The sequence below is a fragment of the Chiloscyllium plagiosum genome, unplaced genomic scaffold (assembly GCF_037043375.1).
Source record: "Chiloscyllium plagiosum isolate Xiang-an unplaced genomic scaffold, Cpla_swu_hap1 HiC_scaffold_27, whole genome shotgun sequence".
NCBI lineage: Eukaryota > Metazoa > Chordata > Chondrichthyes > Orectolobiformes > Hemiscylliidae > Chiloscyllium > Chiloscyllium plagiosum.
Window position 1 is genome coordinate 18,320,452 of NW_028270165.1, and position 24,474 is coordinate 18,344,925.

The following is a 24,474-nucleotide window of genomic DNA, read 5'->3' on the forward strand; positions in this document are numbered from 1 at the left end:
AGATCGTCTCTGTTCTCTGCAGTTGGCAGCAGGATTCAGGAACCAATGTGCTCAGGGCTGGAGAAGTGGGAAAGGGAGGCTGCAGTGGGTGTGGTCCAACAATGTCAGGAGACGACAGCCAGTCAGAAACTACAAAGACAAAGCAGAACCCCAAAGCTATGGGCAGCACAGTGACTCTGTGGCTAGTGCTGCTGCCTCACATTGCCAGGGACCTGGGTTTGATTCCAGCCTCTGAGGACTGTCTGTGTGGACTTTGTGCATGGTTTACCTCTGGGTGCTGCGGTTTCTACCCACAGTCCAACAATCTGCAGTTTAGGGTAATAAGCCAGGGGAAGCTGCAGAGCTATATGGTAGGTGAGTTGGTCTGGTGGGAAGCTGTTTGGAAGTTTGGTGTGAATTAAATGGGCCAAATAGCCTGCAGGGATTATATGATTCTGCTGCCATGACCACATGTATATTGAGAAGTGACTGCTGTGGTCCTGGGAAAGGTGGGATTTGTGGTGTCGCTGCCCGCTGTCCATTCTCTCCCTGTCCCAACCCCTGTCCATTTTCTCTCTCTCGACCCCCAGCCATTCTCTTTCCCTTTTCCCCCCAGCACCTGTTATTTCTTGTGCCTCAAGACTTCTTTGATTGCTGTATCAAGACTTTCTCAGAAAAGAGAGAGAATGGATGTTGATGAGTCTATATGAGAGATGGGGGTGTATGAGAAATGGCTGATCTTTAAAATGAAGAATAGCTAAAATTATATATTCAGAAACATCATTAAAGCATCTTCAATTTTATTAAAAAGCTGCAGACACCTTTCTGAACCTGCATTGAAATATGCGCAGTTAGGCCACAGTTGAATACAGGCTGTAATGGGTGAATTCCTAGTCTTGTGATATAGGTTCCAACTATGTAGAACAAGAGTCACAGAGTCAGCAAAGGACTGCTTATGCTCTTCGGTGTCAGCAAAAATCTGCGCATTCTCCTAGATTTCCGCACAAACGGTTTGCGACCTTCTTTTGATGGTCCAATAGAGAGCCCTGGAGAATCGGAAAGAGACTGGACCTCCTGCCATTCAGAGCTCCCCATTCTCTGAATGCGGAAGTTGGACAATGAGCTTTGGAAGCTGCTAATCTCTCCCTGAATGATGGTTGAGCTTCACCCCAGACTGCAACTTCATTCCTCTGTCCAACATCTGTGAGGTACAGCACTCTTTTTTCCGTTTCTGGTTTTGCATTCTGGGCTTCAATTGTTGACTTACAGCAAGTGAAAGGAAAGGGAGTGAATCCAGGGAGGGGACGGACTACGGAAACGTTGGTCCAGATCTGTTCTCAGTTGGCAAACACATAGCAATTGCATTACCACAATGTGGTAATATAGCCTTTACTGTGGAATAAAAAGCAGAAAGGAGTTGCATTGTTAAAAGTGACACATTGGGATGCAGATGCTAGAGGTTAAGAGTCAAAGTGTGGCGCTGGAAAAGCACAGCAGGTCAGACAGTATCCGAGGAACAGGAGAGTCAACATTTCCAACATGAGCCCTTCATCAGGAATGATGTGTGGATGTACAAAGGGCCTTCTACAGGCCGCCAACTTACGGAACGTTTCAGAGAACACCTCTGGGACACCCGGACCAACCAACCCAACCACCCTGTGACTCAACACTTCAACTCCCCCTCCCACTCCACCAAGGACATGCAGGTCCTTGGACTCCTCCATCGCCAAACCATTGCAACACGACAGCTGGAGGAAGAGCGCCTCATCTTCCACCTAGGAACCCTCCAACCACAAGGGATGAATTCAGATTTCTCCAGTTTCCTCATTTCCCCTCCCCCCACCTTGTCTCAGTCCCAACCCTCGAACTCCGCACCACCTTCCTAACCTGCAATCTTCTTCCTGACCTCTCCACCCCCACCCCCACTCCGGCCTATCACCCTCACCTTAACCTCCTTCCACCTATCGCATTTCCAATGCCCCTCCTCCAAGTCCCTCCTCCCTACCTTTTATCTTAGCCTGCTTGGCACACTCTCCTCATTCCTGAAGAAGGGCTCATGCCCGAAACAGCGATTCTCCTGTTCCTCGGATGCTACCTGACCTGCTGCGCTTTTCCAGCAACACATTTTCAGCTCAGCGTCCTTCTACACTAGTCAATGCCAATTGTCAGACAGGTGAAACAAGCAATCAGCAAGGCAAGTGATATATTAGCAAGAGGAGTTGAGTTCAGAAGTGAGGATGTCTTCCTGCAGTTGTGAAGGGTCATTGAATATATTCAAGGCTGAATTCATCTGATTTTTGAACAAAGTGGATGGTGATGGGGAAATTAAAAAAAATGTTTTTAAGACCAGTACAGAATAGTTACAAAGTAATACAGCACAGAAACAGACCCTTCAGTCCAACTAGTCCATGCTGACGAAATTCACAAACTAAACTAGTCCCATCTAGTTTGACTTGTATCCCTCCAAACCTTTCCTATTAATGTACTTATCCAAATGTCTTAAATGTTGACAGTTCCTGCATCCACCATTTCCTCAGGACATTGAAAGTGATTCCACACTTAAACCAAAAGAAAAAGGTGCTCTTCATGTCTTTTTTTTTTAATCTTTCTCCTCTCACCTTAAAAATGTACTCCCTAATCTTGAAACCCCCACCCGAAGGAAACAGCATCTGCCATGCACATCAATATCCCTTCTTAACTTTATAAACTAAGGTCACCTCTCAACCTCTTGTGCTGCAGTGAAAAGTGTCCCAGCATATCCACCTCGATGTAGGTATATTCATATCCAGTTATGATCTGTTCAATGCTGGTGCAGGCCCGAAAGACCAAATGGCCTACTCCTGCTCCCAATTCTCACCCTCATGAGTCTAAGGACAGCAAGAGATCATAAAACATTGGAGCACAAAATTAGGCTATTCAGCCCATCAGGTATCTTCATACCATTCAATCGTGGCGGATAAGTTTCTCAATCCCATTCTCCCGCTTTCTCCCCGTAACTCTCGATCCCCTTGATACTCAAGAGCCTATCTATCTCAGTCTTAAATATCCTCAGCGACCTGGCCTGCACAGCCTTCTGTGGCAATGAATTCAATAGATTCGCCACTCTCTGGTTGAAAGGTTCCTCCTTATCTCGGTTCTAAAAGGTCTTCCCTTTACTCAAAGGCTGTGGCCTCGGTTTCTAGTCTCTTCTGTCAGTGGAAACATCTTCCCAACATCCACTCTGCCCAGGCCGTTCAGTGTTCGGTATGTTTCAATTAGATCTCCCCTGTGTGGGGGCCTGTGTTATGGACTAAACCAGACCATGCAAAACATTCTTAAGCAGGCAGCCCCACACTATAACTTTGCAATTTGTTTCGGTAAGTGTACAGTAAAAATTACCTGGAGTAAGTTAGCTTGGTTGATTACTAGATTTTAAAACAGACAACAATTATTCACAAAATTACACAATTAAAACACAAAGATCAGAATAAAGAACCCCTACAGAACTCAGCCTATCCAACTAGACTTAATTATGCTGTTCGAATATATACAACAGTCCCAATAAGCAAACTCAATTTGAAAACCAGTATAAATAGAACACATACTTACAGATTGAAGTTGAGAGGCAGAAAAGAGAGACAGAGTTTCCACACAGTTCCCTGAACTTCCAACCAGTTCGAGAGCTGACTACGTCCCTTTTTTTATACAGGTCACTTCTAAAATATGACCACGTTGGCCTGAAATCTCATCAGTTTACATATAAACAAAAGACCTCTTAAAATCCTTTTCATCTCTGTACCAAACCAGACTGCTCGGACATTGACCCAGTTTATTACCCCTCTGGGAAAAAAAGTCAAAGACACAGTCTCCTTGAGCCAAGGAACATCTTTTAGGAAAAAAAGGTACTAGCTTTGTGACACCTGTTAATCAGTAAGAACCAGACACTTCAGGATGAGGTACAGCAGGGATTAGGTTCAACAAAGTGAGAATGGAGGGAGTGAGAGGGGATATGGGGCCTCTGGAAGATAGGATAAAATGGCTGAAGGAGCTGCACAAGATGGCTTCTGCTTTGCTACGTGATGAGCTGCTGCTTGTGTCTATAGCTGTATAAACAACTAACTACTAAAACCACTAGAATGCAGAAGTAGACCAATGAGAAAGTACTAACCACACTCTGCAAGCTGCAAGTCCTTTGTATCTCAAGATAAAGATGACCTAACCTTTATGACTTAACTTGTTTACCAATTATCATAAGAGTCATAGAGATGTACAGCATGGAAACAGACCCTTCAGTCCAACCCGTCCAGATATCTCAACACAATAGAGTCCCACCTACCAGCACCCAGCCCATATCCCTCCAAACCCTTCCTATTCATCCAAATGCCTTTTAAATGTTACAATTATATCAGCCTCCACCGCATTCTCTGGCAGTTCATTTCATACACGTACCACCCTCTGTGTGAAAAAGTTGCCCCTTAGGTCTCTTTTATATCTTTCCCCTCTCACCCTAAACATATGCCCTCTAGTTCTGGACTCCCCGACCCCAGGGAAAAGACTTAGTCTATTTACCCTATCCATGCCCCTCATAATTTTGTAAACCTCTATAAGGTCACCCCTCAATCTCTGACGCTGCAGGGAAAACAGCCCCAACCTGTTCAGCCTCTCCCATAGCTCAAATCCTCCAACTTTGGCAACATGCTTGTAAATCTTTTCTGAACCCTTTCAAGTTTCACAACATCTTCCCGATAGGAAGGAGACCAGAATTGCACGCAATATACCAACAATGGCCGAACCAATGTCCTATACAGCCGCAACATGACCTTGGAGTTTGGAACCTGAAACAGCCTGGAAAGAGGAATTCACGGCATGAAGTTGCTATACAGTCACACTTGTAGCTGAAGCTTTGGCCATGGAGAAACCTGAGGAATCCTGCCCCATGAAGAAACCATGGAAGTGTGGCAACTGCGGGAAAGGCTGTTCCTCTGCACAGAGTGCAGGAAGGCCTATACAAGTTATTCATTCTGCTGAGGCACCAGTGGGTCCATGCCAGGGAGAGGCCTTCAGCTGCCCAGAGTGCAGTAAGAGCTTTACCCATGCCTGTGCCCTGCCGACCCACAGCAATATGGTTGACTCAACACTGCCCCAGCCGGGCAAATGTGTGGGGAGAAACTGACTTGGATGCAGTGTATGGGATGAAATTGCTGGGTGAGGCAATACCTCCTCCGGGTTACGGCTGTACCAAGGATGCAATTACAAAGGGACAACTCGGTGGTGACCAATAGTAAAGAAAGTGGAGTGGGGAGTGTGTGAGCTTTGACCTTGAGCTATCTTTTATGTGTCTTTTTGTTGAGGAGATCTGAAGCTGTAACAAAGTTGGGTCGCATTGAAGGTGACCTGAACTTATCGCCGGGCTCAGACTCTCATTGAAAGCTTTGAACTCCAAGAGGTTTTGTTTTAAAGCTGATCCTTTCTTTCAGCCTCCTGCACTGAATTTCCAATGTCATGTATCAGCAGGAGCAGTGAATGAGTATCTAGTTTTGTTTGAAATTGTAAGTTTTTCAGGAGTGCAGAGTGCTTCGCTTCATCAGCATTGTAATGTTTCCTGGCAGCACCAGGAGGTGTGGGCTGTGTTCACTAGAATTGTGGTGGAGGTGCCGGTATTGGACTGCGGTGGGTAAAGTTAAAAATCACACAACACCAGGTTACAGTCCAACAGGTTTATTTGGAAGCACTAGCTTTTGGAGCGCTGCTCCTTCATCGGGGAGTTGTGCTGCATGATCATAAGACTGAGATTTTATAGAAAAAGATCAGTGTCATGCAACTGATAGGATATATTGAACAACCCTAGGTTGCTATTCAGTCTTTCCTCTTTTAGAACGGGTTGCAGGTTTCAGTTCATTAATATGTAAATCCCAGAACATAGAGTCACAGAGATGTACAGCATGAAAACAGACCCTTCGGTCCAACTTGTCCATGCCAACCAGATATCCTAACCCAATCTAGTCCCACGTGCCAGCACCTGGCCCATATCCCACCAAACCCTTCCTATTCATATACCCATCCAAATGCCTCTTAAATGCCCTACCAATGTCCTGTACAGCCACAACATGACCCCCCAACTCCTGTGCTGAATACTCTGACCAATAAAAGAAAGCATACCAAACACCCTCTTCACTATCCTATCTACCTGCAACTCCACTTTCAAGGAGCTATGAACCTGCACTCCGAAGTCTCTTTGTTTAACAACACTCCCTAGGACCTTACCATTAAGTGTTTAAATCAGAGTGGCACTGGAAAAGCACAGCAGGTCAGGTAGCATCCGAGGAACAGGTAAATCAACATTTCGGGCAAAATCTCTTCATCAGGAATAGAGCTTTATTCCTGACGAAGGGCTTTTGTCTGAAACATCAATTTTCCTGCACCTCGGATGCAGCCTGACTTGCTGTGCTTTTCCAGCACCACTCTGATCGAAACTCTGGTTTCCAGCATCTGCAGTCCTCATTTTGCCTCGTTGATCCTTACCATGAAGTGAAAAAATCCTGCTAAGATTTGCTTTCCCAAAATGCAGCACCTCACTTTTATCTGAATTAAACTACATCTGCCACTTCTCAGCCCATTGGCCCATGTGGTCAAGATCCTGTTGTAATCTGAGGTAACTCTCTTCGCTGTTCACTACCCCTCCAACTTTGGTGTCATCTGCAAACTTACTAACTGTTCCTCTTATGCTTACATCCAAAATCACTTAGGTAAATGACAAAAAGTAGAGGACCCAGCACTGATCCTTGTGACACTCCACTGGTCACAGGCCTCCAGCCTGAAAAACAATCCTCCACCACCACCCTCCGTCTTCTACCTTTGGAGCCAGTTCTGTATCCAAATGGCTAGTTCTACCTGTATTCCGTGAGATCTAACCTTGCTAATCAGTCTCCCATGGGCAACCTTGTCGAACGCCTTACTGAAGTCCATATACATCACATCTACCACTCTTCCCTCATCAATCCTCTTTGTTACTTCCTCAAAAAACTCAATCTGACTATCCCTAATCAGTCGTTGCCTTTCCAAATACATGTACATACTGTCCCTCAGGATTCCCTCCAACAACTTCGGCTCACTGGTCTCTAGTTTGCTGGCTTGTCCTTACCACCCTTCTTAAACAGTGGCAACACGTTACCCAACCTCCAGTCTTCCGGCACCTCACCTGTTGACGATCAATGATACAAATATCTCAGCAAGAGGCCCAACAATCACTTCTCGAGCTTCTCACAGAGTTCTAGGGTACACCTGATCAGGTCCTGGGAATTTATCCACTTTTAGGTGGTTTCAAGACATGCAGCATTTCCTCCTCTGTAATATGGACATTTTGCAAGATGTCACCATCTATTTCCCTACAATCTATATCTTCCATATCCTTTTCCACAGTAAATACTGATGGCTATCTCATGTCCACTTTTTGCCCTCCTGATTTCCCTCTTAAGTATACTTCTACTTCTTTTATACTCTAAGGATTCACTATACATAACATATGCTTCCTTTTTCTTAACCAAACCCTCAATTTCTTTCGTCATCCAGCATTCCTTATACCTACCAGCCTTTCCTTTTACCCTAACAGGAATATACTCTCTCTGGATTCTCATTATCTCATTTCTGAAGGCTTCCCATTTTCCAGCCGTCCCTTTACCTGCGAACATCTGTCCCCAATCAGCTTTCAAAAGTTCTTGCCGAATACCGTCACAATTGGCCTTTCTCCAATTTACAATCTGGTCAATCCTTTTCCATCATTATTTTAAATCTAATAGAATTATGGTCGCTGGCTCCAAAGTGCTCCCCCACTGACACCCCAGTTACCTGCCCTGCCTTATTTCCCAAGAGTAAGTTAAGATTTGCACCTGCTCTAGTTGGTACATCCGCATACCGAATCAGAAAATTGTCTTGTACACACTTGACAAATTCCTCTCCATCTAAACATTTAACACTATGGCAGTCCCAGTCTATGTTTGGAAAGTTAAAATCCCCTATCATTACCACCCTATTTTTCTTCCAGATAGCAGAAATCTCCTTACAAGTTTGTTTCTCAATTTCCCTCTGACTATTAGGGGGTCTATGATACAATCCCAATAAGGTTATCATCCCTTTCTTATTTCTCAGTTCCACCCAAATAACTTCCCTAGATGTATTTCCGGTAATATCCTCCCTCAGCACAGCTGTAATGCTATCCCTTATCAAAAATGCCACCCCACCCCCTCCTCTCTTGCCTCCCTTTCTATTCTTCCTGTAGCACTTGTACCCTGGAACATGAAGCTGCTGGTCCTGCCCATCCCTGAGCCACGTTTCTGTAATTGCTATGATATTCCAGTCCCATGTTCCTAACCATGCCCTGAGTTCATCTGCGTTCCCTGTTAGGCCCCTTGAATTGAAATAAATGCAGTTTAACTTATTAGTCCTACCTTGTCCCTGCCTGCCCTGACTGTTTGACTCGCTTCTCTTTTAAGTCACGTTCTCGAGATGACTTAAGGTTTTATTTTAAAAAAAAGGGTGGCATCTCAGCTCAAACAATGCATGAAAAGTGTGATGTTCGAGTCTGTCAGTATCCCAATCTTGAATCAGACTGGTTCTTTTTCCAAAATAGGAATTTATAAAATGTTACATGGATTGACTGCCTGCAAATTGTGTGCTGTTTGAGCCAAATTGAATGAATCTGCAAATATAACTCTACCAATACAAAGTAATCTCATAGAGTTAAGTGTGTGTGTCCATGCATGCATGAGAGAGTCTGATTGTGTGCATGTGGGTTTGTGTGGAGAGTGCATGTAAGCATGTGCGCATGCTTGGTAAAGTGTGTGTGGTGGAGTGTTGGGGTGTGTGTGTGTGTGTGTGTGTGTGTGTGTGTGTGCTATGAATAAAAGCGAGGGATTGTGTTTTGCTAAAACAAGGGCAGGCAGGACTTGTACAGTTAATGGTAGGTTTTTGGGTCATGTTGTAAAACAGAGAGACATGGGGGAGTAGGAGTTCAGGTACACAGTTCTTTGAAAGTTGCATCACTGGTAGGTAGGGTGGTTAAGAAGGCATTTAGCACAAATGCCTTCATTGTTCATGCTGTTGAGTTTCTGAGTTGAGACATCATGTTGAGGTTATACAGAATGTTGGTGAGGCCATTTTAGAGTACTGAGTACAGTTCTGGTGACCCTGTAATAGGAAGAACTCTATTAGAGGGGGTTTGGTAAAGATTTACCAGAACGTCACCAGGACTGGAGGGTTTGAGTTATAAGGAGAGGGTAGAGCACAGGAGGTTGAGGGGTGACCTCATTGAGATTTATAAAATCTGAGGAGTGGAGGTAAGGATTATAGCAAAGGGCTGTTCCTTAGCATCGGGGTGCTCAAAACGGTGGGGTGGGGGCGCATATTGTTCTAATGAGAGAGGGAGAGAGATTTAAAAGGAACCTGAAGGGCAACGTTTTGACTGAGTGTTGTTTGCATGTGGAATGAACTTGCTGAGGATGTGGTAGATGCAGGTACAGCTACAACATTTAAACGACATTTAGATGGGTACATGAAGAGAAAGGTCGAGAGGGATATGGGCAAATGGGACTAGTTTAATTTGGGAATCCTGGTCGGTATGAAGGGGTTGGACCGTGCTATATACCTCTATGAACCAGAAGTGATCTTATTCAAACCAGTAGAATTCTGAAAGGGGCTTGACAGGCTAGATGCAGATAAAATTCTCCTTTGTTGGGGGCGTCATAGAATCCTGACAACGTGGAAGCAGGTCATTCGGCCCATCTATTCCATTCTGGCCCTCTATATTGCATCCCACCCATACCTACCCCCTTACTCCGTATTTCCCATGGCTAATCCATCCTAACTTGCACATCCCTGGCAATAGGACTCAGCTGGAGAGGTTCTCACACAATGTCGAAGGCATCTTGAAACCCATCATTCAGGGAACCCCTAGCTTTTGTCACGACACTACAGATTTCTTACAGAAACTCAGCACCCATGGACCAGTACTCTCATAATGTCGGCATCACGGCAACAGCCTCATTACTCAATGCCAATCTCTGACCACCGTCCTACAACTCATCCACTTTATCCTCGATCACAACATCTTCACCTTTGACAACCAGTTCTTCAGACACATGGAACAGCCATGGGACCAAATTTGCACCCCAATATGCCAACATTTTTACGCACAGGTTCGAACAAGACGACTTCTCCACGCAGGACCTCCAACCAACACTATACACCAGGTACATTGACGACACTTTCTTCTTCTGGATGCATGGAGAGGAGTCACGGAAAAAGCTATACAGTGATATCAACATGTTCCATCCCACCATCAAACTCATTTTGGACTATTCTCTATCTGTCTCATTCTTGGACACCTGCATCTCCATCAAGGATGGGCAGCAACTCAGCACCACACACAACCTCAAACCCACACATAACCTCACGATGCTACACTTCTCCAGCTTCCACCCAAAACAGCCATCCCCTTATGGACAAGCCCTACGCATACACAGGATCTGTTCAGATGAGGAGGAACGTGACGGGCACTTAGAAGTATTCAGGGATGCTCAACTCATTGACCGCCGGTTCCAACATGCCATGGTGAACCATGGGAAATGCAGGGTTATAGTTTCATAGTAATAGAAGCAAGAGTAGGCCATTTGGCTCGCCCAGTCCACTCCGCCATTTATTAAGATCATGGCTGATTTATCCATCGTCTCAGCTCCTCCTCCCTGCATTGTACCAACTACCCTTAAGTCCCTGACCATGCAAAACCCATCCAACCGTGTCTTCAATATACTTAATGAAGCTGCCTCTACTGCTTCCACAGGCAAAGAATTCCATAGATTCATGACTCTCTGGGAATAGTGGTTCCTCTTAATGTCTGTCCTAAATCTACTCCCCCTAATCTTGAGACCTGGTCTCATCCACCAGCAGAAATGTGTGGATAGGGTAGGGCTGCATTCCACAGTGCAATGAATTCCCATCTCCCACCAAAATCCCGGATGTACTCAGTTGCAGTCTCACAATTGAAAGATTTTACTGTAACTTCTTCTGCTCCCACTAAGGGCAAAAAAGTCCATTCTTCATAACCACATTTCTGGTTTCACCGAAGACGATTAGAATCATATAGCATGGAATCAGACCCTTCCGTCCAACCCGTCCGTACCGACCAGATATCCTAATTAATCTCGTCTCATTTGCTAGCATTTAGGCCACATCCCTCTAAACCCTTCCTATTCATGTACTCAGCCAGATGCCTTTTAAAATGTTGTAATTGTACCAGCCTCCTCCACTTCCTCTGTTAGTTTGTTCCATACATACACCACCCTCTGCATGAAAAAAATGCCTCTCAGGTCCCTTTCCTCACCCACCTTAAACCTATGCCACTCTTGTTCTGGACTCCCCTACCCTGGGAACAAACCCTATTCACCCTATCCATGCCCCTTAGAAACTTCTAAGGTCACCTCAGCCTTGAATACTCCAGGGAAAACATTGCTGGCCTACTCAGCCTCTCCCTGTAGCTCAAACTCACCAACTCTGGCAACAGCCTTGTAACTCTTTTCAAAACCCTTTCAAAGTTTCACAACATCTTTCCTATAGTAGAGAGACCAGAACTGTATACAGTATTCCAGATCTCCTGTACTGCCTCAACATAACCTCCCAACTCCTATACTCAATCCACTGACCAATAAAGGAAAGCATACCAAACACTTTCTTCACTACCATTTCTACTTGTGACTCCACTTTCAAGGAAAGGAACCTACACTCCCTGTCTCTTGGTTCAGGAACACTCCCCAGGACCTGACCATTTAGTGTATAAGTGTATAAGTCCTGTCCCAATTTGCCTTTCCAAAATGCAACACCTCACATTTCTCTAAATTAAACTCCATCTACCATTCCTCGGCCCATTGGCCTATCTGATAAATTATAATTCATAATGAACTCTCTTTCCTCTCTTATTCCTGAGAAGCTAAAAATCTCCATCCCACACAGAGCTTATGCCCAAAACATAGATTTTCCTGCTGCTCGGATGTTGCCTGACCAGCTGTATTTTTCCAGCACCACACTCGTTTTCACTGGACCACAGGAGATTGAGAAGTGACCTTATAGAGGTTTACAAAATCATGAAGGGGATAGATAAGATGAAAGGCAGGGGCCTTTCCCTGGGTGGGGGTTTCAAGATTAGAGAGCAATTTTGAAGGAGAGAGGACAAAGGTTTAAAAAGTAATGAGGGGCATGATTTTTTTTTTAAACAGAGTGGTTTGTGTGGAATGAATGTCTAGAGGAAGTGGTGGATGCAGGTACAGTTACAATGTTTAAAAGGCATTTGGATAAGTACATGAATAGGAAAGGTTCTGAGGGATATGGGCCAATCTAGGTGAGACTAGTTTAGTTTCAGTACATAGTCAGCATGGAGTAGTTGGACTGAAGGGTCTGTTTCTGTGTTGTATGACTAACTGTTCTGTACTGATCTTAAAACCATTTTCTGCTTTCCCCCCATAAACATCCACTTCTTTGTTGTTCAAAGATCAAGTGAACCTAGCCTTGAATACATTCAATGAGCCCCTAACTGCAGGAAGACATCCCCAATTCTGAACTCAGTTCCTCTTGCTAATGTACCACTTGCTTTGCTCATTGATTGCTGCACCTATCTGACAACTGGCGATCGATAGACGCTGAGCCCCCTTTGTACATCCATACATCATTCCTGATGAAGGGCTCATGCCCAAAACGTGGACTGTCCTACTCCTCGGATGCTGCCTAACCTGCTGTGCTTTTCCAGCACCACACTTTTCAACTCTGATCTCCAGTATCTGCAGACCTCACCTTCTCCACATCCCAATATATCACCATTTAAACAATGCACCTCCTTTCTGTTTTTTTTTCACAGCAAAGGCAATAACTTCAAATTGCGGTACTGTATTTGCCATGCGTTTGCCAAATGTGGTCTTCTCTACATCGGTGAGACCAAACGTAAACTTGGGGAATGGTCCACAGCTGAAGCCGTAGAGTCCGAATAGACCTCCCAGTCACCACCCATTTTAATTCCCTTTCCCACTCCCTTTCTGACATAATCACCTTAGGCCTCCTGCATTTCCACAACGAACCAAACCGTAAATTAAAGGAACACCTCATCTTCTACCTGGGCAGCCAACAGCCCGGAGGCCTCAACACCGCGTTTTCCAATTTCAAATAACCTCCCTTTCCATCACTGACTCCCTTCCCAGTCCCTCCCATTCCAACTCTTCCTTGCCACCAACCAGATTCCTTCCACCCACTCATCAACCAGGTTGTACCCTCGACCTCTCTCCAGCTATCTCCACTTCACCACCCTGTCCCCAGCACACCCTTGTTCTGCACCTTGCCCTACATCCATCCTCAGTCTGGAACAAGGGTTACACCTGAAACGTCAACATCTCCACTTCCTGAAGCTACCTGGCTTGCTGCATTCTTCCAGCCTCCTGCCGGTCTATTTTGCCAATTGAGACACAGACCTGGACCAACATTTCCCGAGTCTGCCCCCCCTCTGGATTTGTTCCCTCTCCTTTCAGTTGCTGCAAGTCAACAATTAAACCCCAGAATGAAAAATAAATAGAAAAAGGGGTGAGAAAAGAGTGTTGTATTCACAGATGTTAGACAGAGGAAGGAAGTTGCAGTCTGGACTGAAGCTCAATCTTCATTCTGAGAGAGTGGAGCAGCAGCAGCTTCAGCTTCAGAAGGTCATGGTCCAGCTTCTGCTTTCAGACAGCAGGGGAGCTCTGACTGGCAAGAGGACAAGTCACCTTCAGGTTCTCCAGTGCCCCTTATCGGTCCATCAAAAGAAGATCTTGCGCCTTTTCTGCCGACAGCAAGGAACATGCCCAATATTTTGGTGACACTACTGAACACGCGCCCTGCAATATGCTCTGTGGCGATACTAGTGTTACTGACAGATATTAAGTGTCCAAATACCAAGAGGAGAAAAAAAAGGATAGAGCCACAATTTTTTTTTCCCCCACATGGCTTGACATTTTATTGTTTTGGCATTTTGTCTGGCTGCTCAATCTCTGTGTTTTCCCCAGTGTAGCGGTAAAGTTCAGAACTAGAGGGCATAGGTTTAGGTTGAGAGCGGAAAGATATAAAAGGTACCGAAGGTGCAATGTTTCCATGCAGAGTGTGGTACGTGTATGGAAGGAGCTGCCGGAGGAAGTTGTGGAGGCTGGTTCAATTAAAAGGTATCTGCATGGGTATATGAATAGGAAGAGTTTAGAGGTATATGAGCCAAGTGCTGGCAAATGGGACTAGATTAATTTAGGATATCTCAGAGAAAGTGAGGACTGCAGATACTGGAGATCAGAGTTGAGAGTGTTGGAAAAGCACAGCAGGTCAGGCAGCATCCAAGGAGCAGCAGAATTGACATTTTGGGCATAAGCCCTTCAACAGGAATCTTTTCTGAGGATGTAGAATCTGGGTTGCAGTTCTGGGAAAAGTGAGGCTCTGAGCTTGGGCAGGACTGACTGCAGGTAAAGTAGATGGCTGATAGTGTGCAGTGAGGATCCAAAAAGAGAATCGTTGGTGAAGGTTTTGGATTTGTAGTGGGTACTGGGTATCCTGTTCAGGTCCAAACTGGGTTAGTCTGAATGTGGTCCAGAGTCCACGTGGGATCAGATGGTTCCATAGCTAAGCAATGAGAAAGGAGATATGGCTGTGGTAGTCAAATTGCTTGAGGACATGGCTGAAGAAATTCTGGGCAGAGGAGAGGACTTGGGGGGGGGGGGGGGGTACAGTGAGAGAGGGACTGTCAGATCTTTGTAGACAGAGGAGGAGAACTTCTTCCAGGTCGGCATCCATGGAAGAGACTTCGCAGTAATGTTGAAATCAACTAGGAGAAAGTGAGGACTGCAGATGCTGGAGATCAGAGGAGAGAGAGTGTAGTGCTGTAAAAGCACAGCAGGTCAGGCAGCACCTGAGGAGCAGGAGAATCAACGTTTCGGGCATAAGCATTTCATTATGATGAAGGGCTTATGCGCGAAACATCGATTCTCCTGCTCCTTGGATGCTGCCTGAGCTGCTGTGTTTATCCAGCACTATACTGTCAACACTAATTTTGGATATCTGGTCAGCATGGACAGGTTGGACCAAAGGGTCTGTACAACTCTATGAGAAGCATACTTTGACAAATTACAAACTACTGTATGTCCTTGTTAACAAGGCTCAGTGCACCACATGCTTTACTAACCATTCTCCACAGGATCCTACCCCTTCAATGACTGAGGAACATATACATGCTGGTGCATAATCTCCTTCACTAGTATTTACACACTACCCTCAGCAAAGGGCAAACAGCACAAGGATTTTTAAAAAGGGAGGATAAACAGCATAAGGATTAAAAAAAGTGAGGGTAAAAATCACAAGCCCCAGTAAAAGCAGATGGAAAGTGAGTGTAAAATGTCACTATGACAGGACAGGCCCCACATTCCTTCCCCTCCGTCCCCCCACAACCTGCCTCACCTTTCACCTCCCGGGCCCAGTACCTTCCAGGTGGCCCCATAGTTGACACAGGGACCGCCCCACGACCAGTAGAACTCCACCACCCAGGCGGCCGACGAGTTCCCAAGCAGGCCCTTAACCCCATCCGCCTCCAGAATGCTCACCGGCTCCTGCCTGCTGTACAGCCGGCCGGTGTGGCCGTGACCCAGCAGCTGCGCCAGGAAGGCGGCGGTGCCCAGTGACGGGTGTCTGCCCCGGGCCGCACGGCGCCATTTTCCTAACGGCCGCCCTCCCGCCGCTTCCCCGCTCGAGCGACTTCTCCTCCCAACCGCCTTCGCCCCCGCGTGACGTCTGCACGGGGGGATGGGCGGGGCCGGGGGAGCCTCACCGTCACCAAGCAACAGCCACCTCGCGCTACAACTGCTCATTCACAAAAACAAACTCTCCTGTCTCGCTCTGCAGCTGCAGGGGGGACACTGCCACGTTTCCAGGAGCCCTGTCTACATTGGGAAAGCTCACGGCTCAATTTAAACAGATATTCCCACATCTAACGGAACGGCGTCATACTAAATGGGGAAATCTGCATTTTAAAGGGACATGGACATTTTCACGGGCTATTTCTGCAAATAAAGAGATTTAATGGACAAGAGCTCGTGGGTCCACAGTTAAAATGCTTTAAACAACCGTTTTTTTATTTCACTGCCTTCCCAGGATACAGAACTTCTCCCATCTGAAATTGTTTGCCCAGAAAAAATATCCAGCAGGAATATGATTATGGAGCTATCAATCAAAATGTCTAATTTGGGTCACCCAACGTTATTAATGGAAGAACATTATCTCTTCAAGGTTCGATTTGCCCATCAAAATTCCTTGAATTTAAGGTGTTCCATTGTTGTTTCAATTATGATCCATTAAAAAGCAATATCCAGTCTCATCTGAGTGCAGAACCAACTCAACTGACTGAACAACCGAAACAACTATTCTGTATGAACTTTAGATGTGACATCCTCTCCCCCTCTCTCTGTTGACCCAATGGGATTAACCAGGGCTGGAAGTACCACTCTCAGAATACGATTGCTGATCTACAGTTTGCTTCTGCTGCTAAACATTAGGATTTAAAAGCTGCTAGCCTGATCCCGCACAATGCACAAAAACAGACTGTTCATCCGTGTCTGCGCAGAGGATAATTTTCACTTGGAATGGATCACAAAATAACAACTGTTACCAGTCCCACAACTCATTAGTTTCCTATGGATAAAGTTAAAAATCACAACACCAGATTGGAATCCAACAAGTTTATTTGGAAGCACTAGCTTTCGGAGCGCTGCTCCTTCATCAGGTAGTTGTGGAGAATTAGATCGTGATCCCGGAATTTGTAGCAAAAGAGTCCAGTGTCATGAAAATGTGATACATTAAACAATTTTAAATTAAATCTTCCATCTTTTAGAATGGGTTTCTGCTCTTAATCCCTGAATTTATTTTTAATTACCTTCTCAAGAATGTCATTTAAATGCAGAGTTTTTCTAATAACAGGTGTGAATTCTGTCTGGGTCCCAATGTTGAGTCAGACTGACATTTTTCTTAGAAAAGCTCTGCATTTAAATTACACTCTTGAGAAGGTAATTTAGAGTTTAGGGTGCAAATTAGGGTGGATTGGCTGTGCTAAATTACCTATAGTGCCCAGGGATGTGCAAATTAGGGTGGATGGTCCATGGGAAATATGGAGTAAGGGGGTGAATTTGTATTGGCAGGATTATTCTTGTAGATACATTCAATTTTGCTCAAAGAGCACGCAAACTGCAGGCAGTCAATCCATGTAATATTTTATAAATTCCTACTTTGGAAATAGGACCAGTCTGACTCAAGATTGGGATACTGATAGACTCGAACCTCACACCTTTAAAGCATTGTCTGAACTGAGATGTCACCTATTTTTTATAAAACCTTAAGTCATCTCGAGAATGTGATTTAAAAGATTTATATTAATGAACCAAAACCTGCAACCCATTCTAAAAGATGAAAGAGGTAACAGCAATCTAGGATTGTTCAATATATCCTATCAGTTGCATGACACTGTGATCTTTTGCTAAGAAATCTGTGTCTTATTACCCTGCTCCACAGCTACCTGATGAAGGAGCAGCACTCCAAAAGCGAGTGCTTCCAAATAAACCTGTTGGACGAAACCTGGTGTTGTGAGATATTTAACTCTATCCACCCCACTCCAATACCAGCCCCTCCATATCGTATCTCGTGAACACAGCCCACACCTCCCGGTGCTGCTATTACACTTTACAATGCCAATGAAATGACTTACTCTGCACGTCTGAAAAAATTCCCAATTTCTCAAGATACGAGCTACTCATTCACTGCTCCATTTGATATGCGACATTGGAAACTTAGTGCAGCAGCCTGAAAGAAATTAGCAGTTTTAAAACTAAAAACTCTTGGAGCTCAGAGCTTTCAATAAGAATCTGAGCCCGGCAGTAAGTTCGGGTAACCTTTATTGTGAACCAGCTTTGTTACAGCTTCAGAACCCCCCCAGCAAAAAAGCGTAGAAAAATGAACTGCTTTTTAAACAGTTCAAAGCACACACACTCTCCACCCATCCCACCTCACCTTCTTTACTGTTTGTCACCACCAAGCTGTCCCTTTGTAACTGGATCCTTGGTACAGCGTAACTCGAAGGAAGTATTGCCTCACTCAGCAAAAAAAATTTATCAATTCAGGGTGCAATGCAGCTTCTTGATGAACAACCAGATAGTTAACGTCACCAGGAAGGTGGGAGCAAAATGGAACATCAAGACATTAACACCAACACACTTCAGTCAAACATCTCTGCTCCCAGTAAGGGCAAAACATCCTGAAACTCCAGTCTTCACCATCAGATTTCTGCTTTCACAGAAGACGATTAAAGTCATACAGCACGGAAACAGACCCTTCGGTCCAACTTGTCTGTGCCAAACAGGTATCCTAAATTAATCTAGTCCAATTTGCCTGCATGTGGTCCATATCCCTCTAAATCCTTTCTATTCATGTACTCAACCAGAAGAATTTTAAAATTCCCCTCTCACCTCAAACATGTGTCCCTCTAGTTTTGGACTCCCCTACCCTGGGGTAAAGACCTTGGGTATTCACCCTAGCCATGCCCCTTATGAATGTCAACATGGTCACCCCTCAGCCTCCGATGCTCCAGAGATAATATCCCCAGTGTATTCAGCCTTTCCCTGTAGTTTAAACCCTTCAACTCTGGCAACAGCCTTGTCAATCTTTTCTGACCCCTTTCAAAGTTACACAATATCTTTCCAATAACAGGGAGACCAGAAACAAATGCAGTCTTCCAAACATGGCCTGTACAGCTGCAACGTGACCTCCCAATTCCTATACTCAATGCTCTGACCAATAAAGGGAAGCATACCAAATGCTTTCTTCACTATCCTGTCTACAGCAACTCCACCTTCAACAAACTATGAACTTGCACTACAAGGTCCCTTTGTTCTGCAACACCCCTCTTATATGTGTCAGTCCTGCCTGCATTGCTTGACCAAAATGCAAACCATGCATTTTCATCTGCTACTCCTTGGCCATTCAGCCCATCCAATCAATTCTAATTTATAGTGAAGTCTTTTTTTCCCTCTCTTGTTCCCTAGAATTTGAAAATCTCCATCCCACATACTCTCCCTCCATTCTCAGTTTGCTCAACCTAATCACTGCTGTACCACAACCTGCAGGGTCTGGTTCATGCTGGTTAACAGGCCCACACTTGGGGGGAGGGGGGTTCTAATTGAAACATAAACAATACTGAATCCTGAACAGCCTGAATAGAGTGGACATTGGGAAGATGTTTCCATTGGTTGGAGAGACTAGAACCAGTGGGCACAGCCTTAGAGTAAAGGGAAGACCTTGCAGAATGGTGGTGAGTGGTGAATCTATGGAATTCACTGCCACAGAAGGCTGTGGAGGCCTGTCATTGTGGATATTTAGGACTGAGATGGAGACTTTGAATATCCAGGGGATAGAGGGTTATGGGGACAAAGTGAGAGAATGGGGTTGAGAAGCCTATCAGCCATTATTAAATGGCGGAGCAGACTCGATGGGCTGAATGGCCTAATGTCTGCTCCTATGTCCTATGGTCTCTTGCTGTCCTGGACACAGACTGTGAGAACTGGAAGCAGGAGTAACCTATTTGGTCTTTCAAGCCTGCACCAGCATTCAACAGATCATAACTGGATATGAATCAGCCAACATCTACGTGGATGGGCTGGGACATTTTCGCTGGAGCATAGGAGGCTAAGAGGTGACCTTACGGAAGTTTATAAATTCATGAGGGACATAGATGAGGTGACCACCGTGTATCCTTTCCAGAGGGTGGGGGTTTCAAGATTAGGCCGCAAATTTGAAGGGGTGAGAAGAAAGACTTAAAAAAGGCATGAAGGGTACATTTTTTTGCATAGAGTGGTTTGTGTGTGTAATGAATGTCCAGAAGAAGTGGTGGGTGCAGGTACAGTAACAACATTGAAAAGACATTTGAATAAATACATGAATAGGAAAGGTTCGGAGGGGCATGGGCCAAACGCAGGCAGGTGGGACTAGTTTCGTTTGTGAATATAGTCAGCATGGACTCGTTGGGCTGAAGGGTCTGTTTCTGTGCTGTATGACTCTGTAACTGTAACTCTGTAAAATCACTTTCTTGCGTTCACTTATTTGATCTTCAAAAATCAGATGAATGCAGCCTTGGATATATTCAACGACCACCTAACTGGAGGAAAGCATCTGCACTTTACAACAGAATTCCTCTTGGTAAAATACCATTTGCCATGCTGATCGCTTGCTGCGCCTGTCTGACAACTGGCATTGACTGGTGTCGAAGGACGCTGAGGCATCTTTGTACATCCATACAGCATTCACGATGAAGGGGTCGGGTCCGAAACGTCGACTCCCCTGCTCCTTGGACGCTGCCTGACCTACTGTGTTTTCCCAGGGCCACATTTTGACTTGAATCTCCGGCATCTGCAGTTCTCTTTTTCTCCACAACCCAATAGATTAACGTTTGAACAATACACCTCCTTTCTGTTTTTTTCACAGCAAAGGCTATAACTTCACATTACGGTACTGCATTTACCAGGTGTTTGCAAATTGTGGTATTCTCTACATCGGGGAGACAGAGCATAAACTTGGGAATGGTTCACTGAGCATTGCAGCCGGGTCCGCAGAGGCTGACCAGACCTCCCCGTCACCACCCATTTTAATTCCCCTTCCCACTCCCTTTCTGACATGAACATCTTTGGCCTCCTCCATTGCCACAACAAACTAAACCACAACTTGGAGGAACAACACCCCATCTTCCACCTGGGCAGCCTACAGCTATTTCAAATAACTTCACTTCCCATCCCCCGATTCTTTTCTCAGCCTCGACCCCTCCTTTGCACTCCTCTCTGCCACCAACCAGATTCCTTCCTCCCATTGACCAATCAGGACGTACCCTCCACCTGTCTTCACCTATCCCCACTTCACCATCGTGTCCCAAGCACCCCTTTTCTCTGTATCATTCCCTGTACCCACCTCCAGTCCTGAACAAAGGTTACACCAAGATATCGACTCCTCCACCTCCTGATTTTGCCTGGCTTGCTGTGTACTTGCAGCCTGCCGCCTGTCTATTTTGCCCATTACGACACAGACCTGGACCAACGTTTCCAGACTCTGTCCCCTCCCGGATTCACTCCCTTTCCTTTCAGTTGCTGCAAGTCAACAATTGAACCCCAGAACGAAAAAGAAATGGAAAAGCGGGTGCAAAAGGAGAGTACCGCACTCACAGATATTGGACAGAGGAAAGAATTTGCAGTCTGGTTAAAGCTCAATCTTCATTCAGAGAGAGAGAGAGAGAGAGAGAGGAAGAACAGCAGCTTCAGCACCTCATGGTCCAATTTCTGCATTCAGTCAAAGGGATGGCTCTGATTGGCAGGAAGACCAGTCTCTTTCCGGTCCTCCTGGGTGTCCTATTGGTCCATCAAGGGAAGGTCGCGCGCCATTTTTTCCGGATAGCGATGACTATGCCCAGTGTTTTGCTGACACCGGCAAGCATGCGTAATACGTTTTTTGGGGATGTGGATGTTATTAATACATTTAAATGTCCAAGTGCCAAAAGGGAAAAAAAGGGTACAGCCACAATTGTTTTATTGCTTTTGCATTTTGTCTCGCTGCTCAACTTTTGTACATCTTTTCCCCTTGAGAGAGAGAGAGAGAGAGACAGACAGAGTGTCCCCCAGTGAGCTGACTGTGGGAAGGAGCTTTAACCAGTTACACAGACTGAAGAACTATTACACTATTCGCAGGAGGGAGTGACTGTTCACGTTTCCTGAGTGTGATCAGTTTCACTTGTTCATCAGAAACAGAGAGCCAAAAGGACACCAGAACTGCGGAGAAGTAGTGGGAATGTGGGGACTGGGGGAAGGGATACCATTCCCCGTCGGCACTAGAGATTCATCAGCTCAGTCGCATTGGGAAGAGGCAGTTCTTCAAAACATTACTACAACATTATTTCCCATTGACAAAAATACATTCACGCTGCCTGATTACCTTGAACTTATACAAGTGCCTTGTCATAACATCTTTAATCATACCTTTCGGCATTTTCCCTATGACATATGTTAAGGTAAATGGTCTGCAGTTTCCCATTCCCTGTCTCCCTCCTCGAAGAAAAAAAAGAGTTTACCAATTTAAAGAAACCTTCCCTGAAACTAATGGCATTTGGAAAATTAAAACCAATGTTTTAACTATTTCACTGGTTAGTGTTTCTTTAAGAGTCTTGGATGAAATCCTTCAGATACCCGGAACTTGTCAACTCATAGTTCCAACAGTTTAGTCAGTTTCCCTGGTAATTGTAATTTTCTTCAGTTCCTCCCTCCTTTTCAATTCCTGATTTACAGCTAATTCCAGGGTGTTACTTGTATCCTCTCTAGTGAAGACAGATTCAAGCTCTTTTCAATTCATCTACCATCTCTTTATACTCCGTTATTGAATCGCCAGACTCATTTTCTATAGAACCAACACTAATTTTGTTAACTTTTTTAAAGAAAGCTGAAGAAACTTTCCAACCTGTTTTTATATTTTTGGCTAACTTTCGAACCCTAATTGCTGTGCTACTCCTGCATTATTTCAGCTGTTTTGCCCGAGCTGTCAACTCGAGCATTAACCTGTCTGCTTCTTCTATTGAACTGACCTTGATTAAGTGTTGCAAAACACACAAGGACAAGTCTTTCCTCTCCAGAACGTCGTGGTACTTAACATGATAAAATTCACTTTGAAATATTGTTCATTCAAACTTTACCAAGCACATCCTACAGATTCAAAATTCAACAATGAGATGCAGTTTTGTTACAATCATTCAGTTTGAAGAGAAAAATTATTCATTTTGAAGAGAAGTTTGAAAACCCAGTCATTAACTGGAAGAACAACTTTTTTTTGTTTAAAAATGTGAAAACCTAATCAACAGGAGTAACTTTGCAGAATAGTATGTATGGCATTAAATTGTAAATCTAGTTTTCTTTCCTTCCCTGCCATAGTTCCCACAAATCTTTATATGAATCTTGATAGTTCATTCACTTACTGGGAATAGTCCAAGACATGCAATATCTTTCTAGGATTCACTTGAATTCTTCTCAGGATTCCAAGTATATCTGGTAATTTTATGAGGATGCCTCCATTAGCTTTTGGCGAAGTGAACTTCTAGATTTCATTTGAGACTTCAAGGTTTAGATTGATCAGTTTGAATGTCGGTTGGAAACACCTCTGGTTCCTCATGGCTGTCCATACTTTTAATCTCACAGCACCTAGTGCGTGAATGACTAAGCTGCTGCTGAACACAAACTGCTTTCTGTCAGCAATGCAAACCCCACGGTGGGTTGTTCTCACCATCTGGAAAAATGAAGGGGCAATCTCAGTCAGGATAGCACAACAACACTTCTTCCTCAGGAGGCTTATGCAATTCAGTATGTCAATAATGACCCTCACTAACTTTTACAGATGCACTATAGAAAGTGTTCTATCTGGATGTGTAACAACCTCGTCTGGCTCCTGCTTTGTCCAGAATGATAAGATACCCAGAAGGTTTTATGCGCATCGCAGACCATCATGGACGTCAACCTACCATCCATGGTCTCCACCTACACTTCTCTTTGCCGCAGAAATGCTGCCAACCCCCTAATGCTCTCTCACAACTTCAGAAGATACAGAATCTGGAAACACATGCACCAACAGATTCAGAAAGAGCTTCTTCCCTGCCATTGTTAGACTGATGAATGGACTCTCTTTGTACAAATGGAATGATCTGCAGAGAAAGTGGTGGAGGCTTGCACAATTACAATATTTAAAAGGCATCTGGATGGGTGAATGAATTAAGAAAGGTTCACAGGGATATGGGCCAAGTGTTGGTAAATGGGACTAGATTTATCCAGATTAACTGGTCAGCATGAACGAGTTAGACTGAGGGGTCTGTTCCCACGCTGGACATCTCTATGACTCTGTCCAATGCTCACTTACCGACCCCTTCAATAACAGCATAATTGGAAGTATATGACATAGCTACAACACATAATTACAACAATTAATTATAATCGAATGTGAGAAAACCACGAAGAGCACGTTGAATGTTTAACAACTCAATAACACTAGACAAATCTCTGACCCTTTTCACGTTCCAGTTCTGATAAATGCCATGAGGATCAGAAAGCCTTAAGAGAGCGCGAATCTGAAAGCTCTTCTCTTGCATTCACACTATCCGCCGCCAGTTGGTACAAGTGTACAGTGCCTTCCCTCTTCTCTCTCCCTCCCAGAATGAGGAATAGAAAGGAGGAGATATTGCTTTGCTCCCAGATATTGCCCAGAGTTGGGGAGGTCTCAGTCTGAAACTGATCGCACTACTTCCGCGTTGTGACGTCCTCATACGGGGCGGGACGTCCGGAGGGAGCCGGCCGATGACGATCCCGTGTTCCAAGATGGTTCTCTTCTATTGACCACGTGTTATGACATCTGAAGCTGATGCTG

The 24,474-nt window shown here is 44.8% G+C and overlaps 1 protein-coding gene and 2 long non-coding RNA genes across 3 annotated transcripts in view; all 3 read right to left on the reverse strand.

The window, feature by feature from the left end:
• LOC122545363 (uncharacterized) overlaps positions 1-24,474 on the reverse strand; it is a 227,691-nt gene that overhangs the window by 115,850 nt on the left and 87,367 nt on the right. Inside the window, exon 2 of the mRNA XM_087974111.1 lies at positions 16,661-16,671. Coding sequence (XP_087830237.1) covers positions 16,661-16,671 — 11 coding nt within the window. The remainder of the gene's footprint in view (positions 1-16,660; positions 16,672-24,474) is intronic.
• Positions 763-15,704, reverse strand: LOC148143312 (uncharacterized). The gene is made up of 3 exons (XR_015751194.1): positions 15,600-15,704; positions 13,594-13,804; positions 763-1,371 (listed from the first exon to the last, which is right to left on the reverse strand). It is a non-coding gene; the product is annotated as an uncharacterized LOC148143312 (long non-coding RNA).
• On the reverse strand, positions 22,739-24,332 carry LOC148143313 (uncharacterized). Its single transcript, XR_015751200.1, has 2 exons — positions 24,116-24,332; positions 22,739-23,346 (listed from the first exon to the last, which is right to left on the reverse strand). It is a non-coding gene; the product is annotated as an uncharacterized LOC148143313 (long non-coding RNA).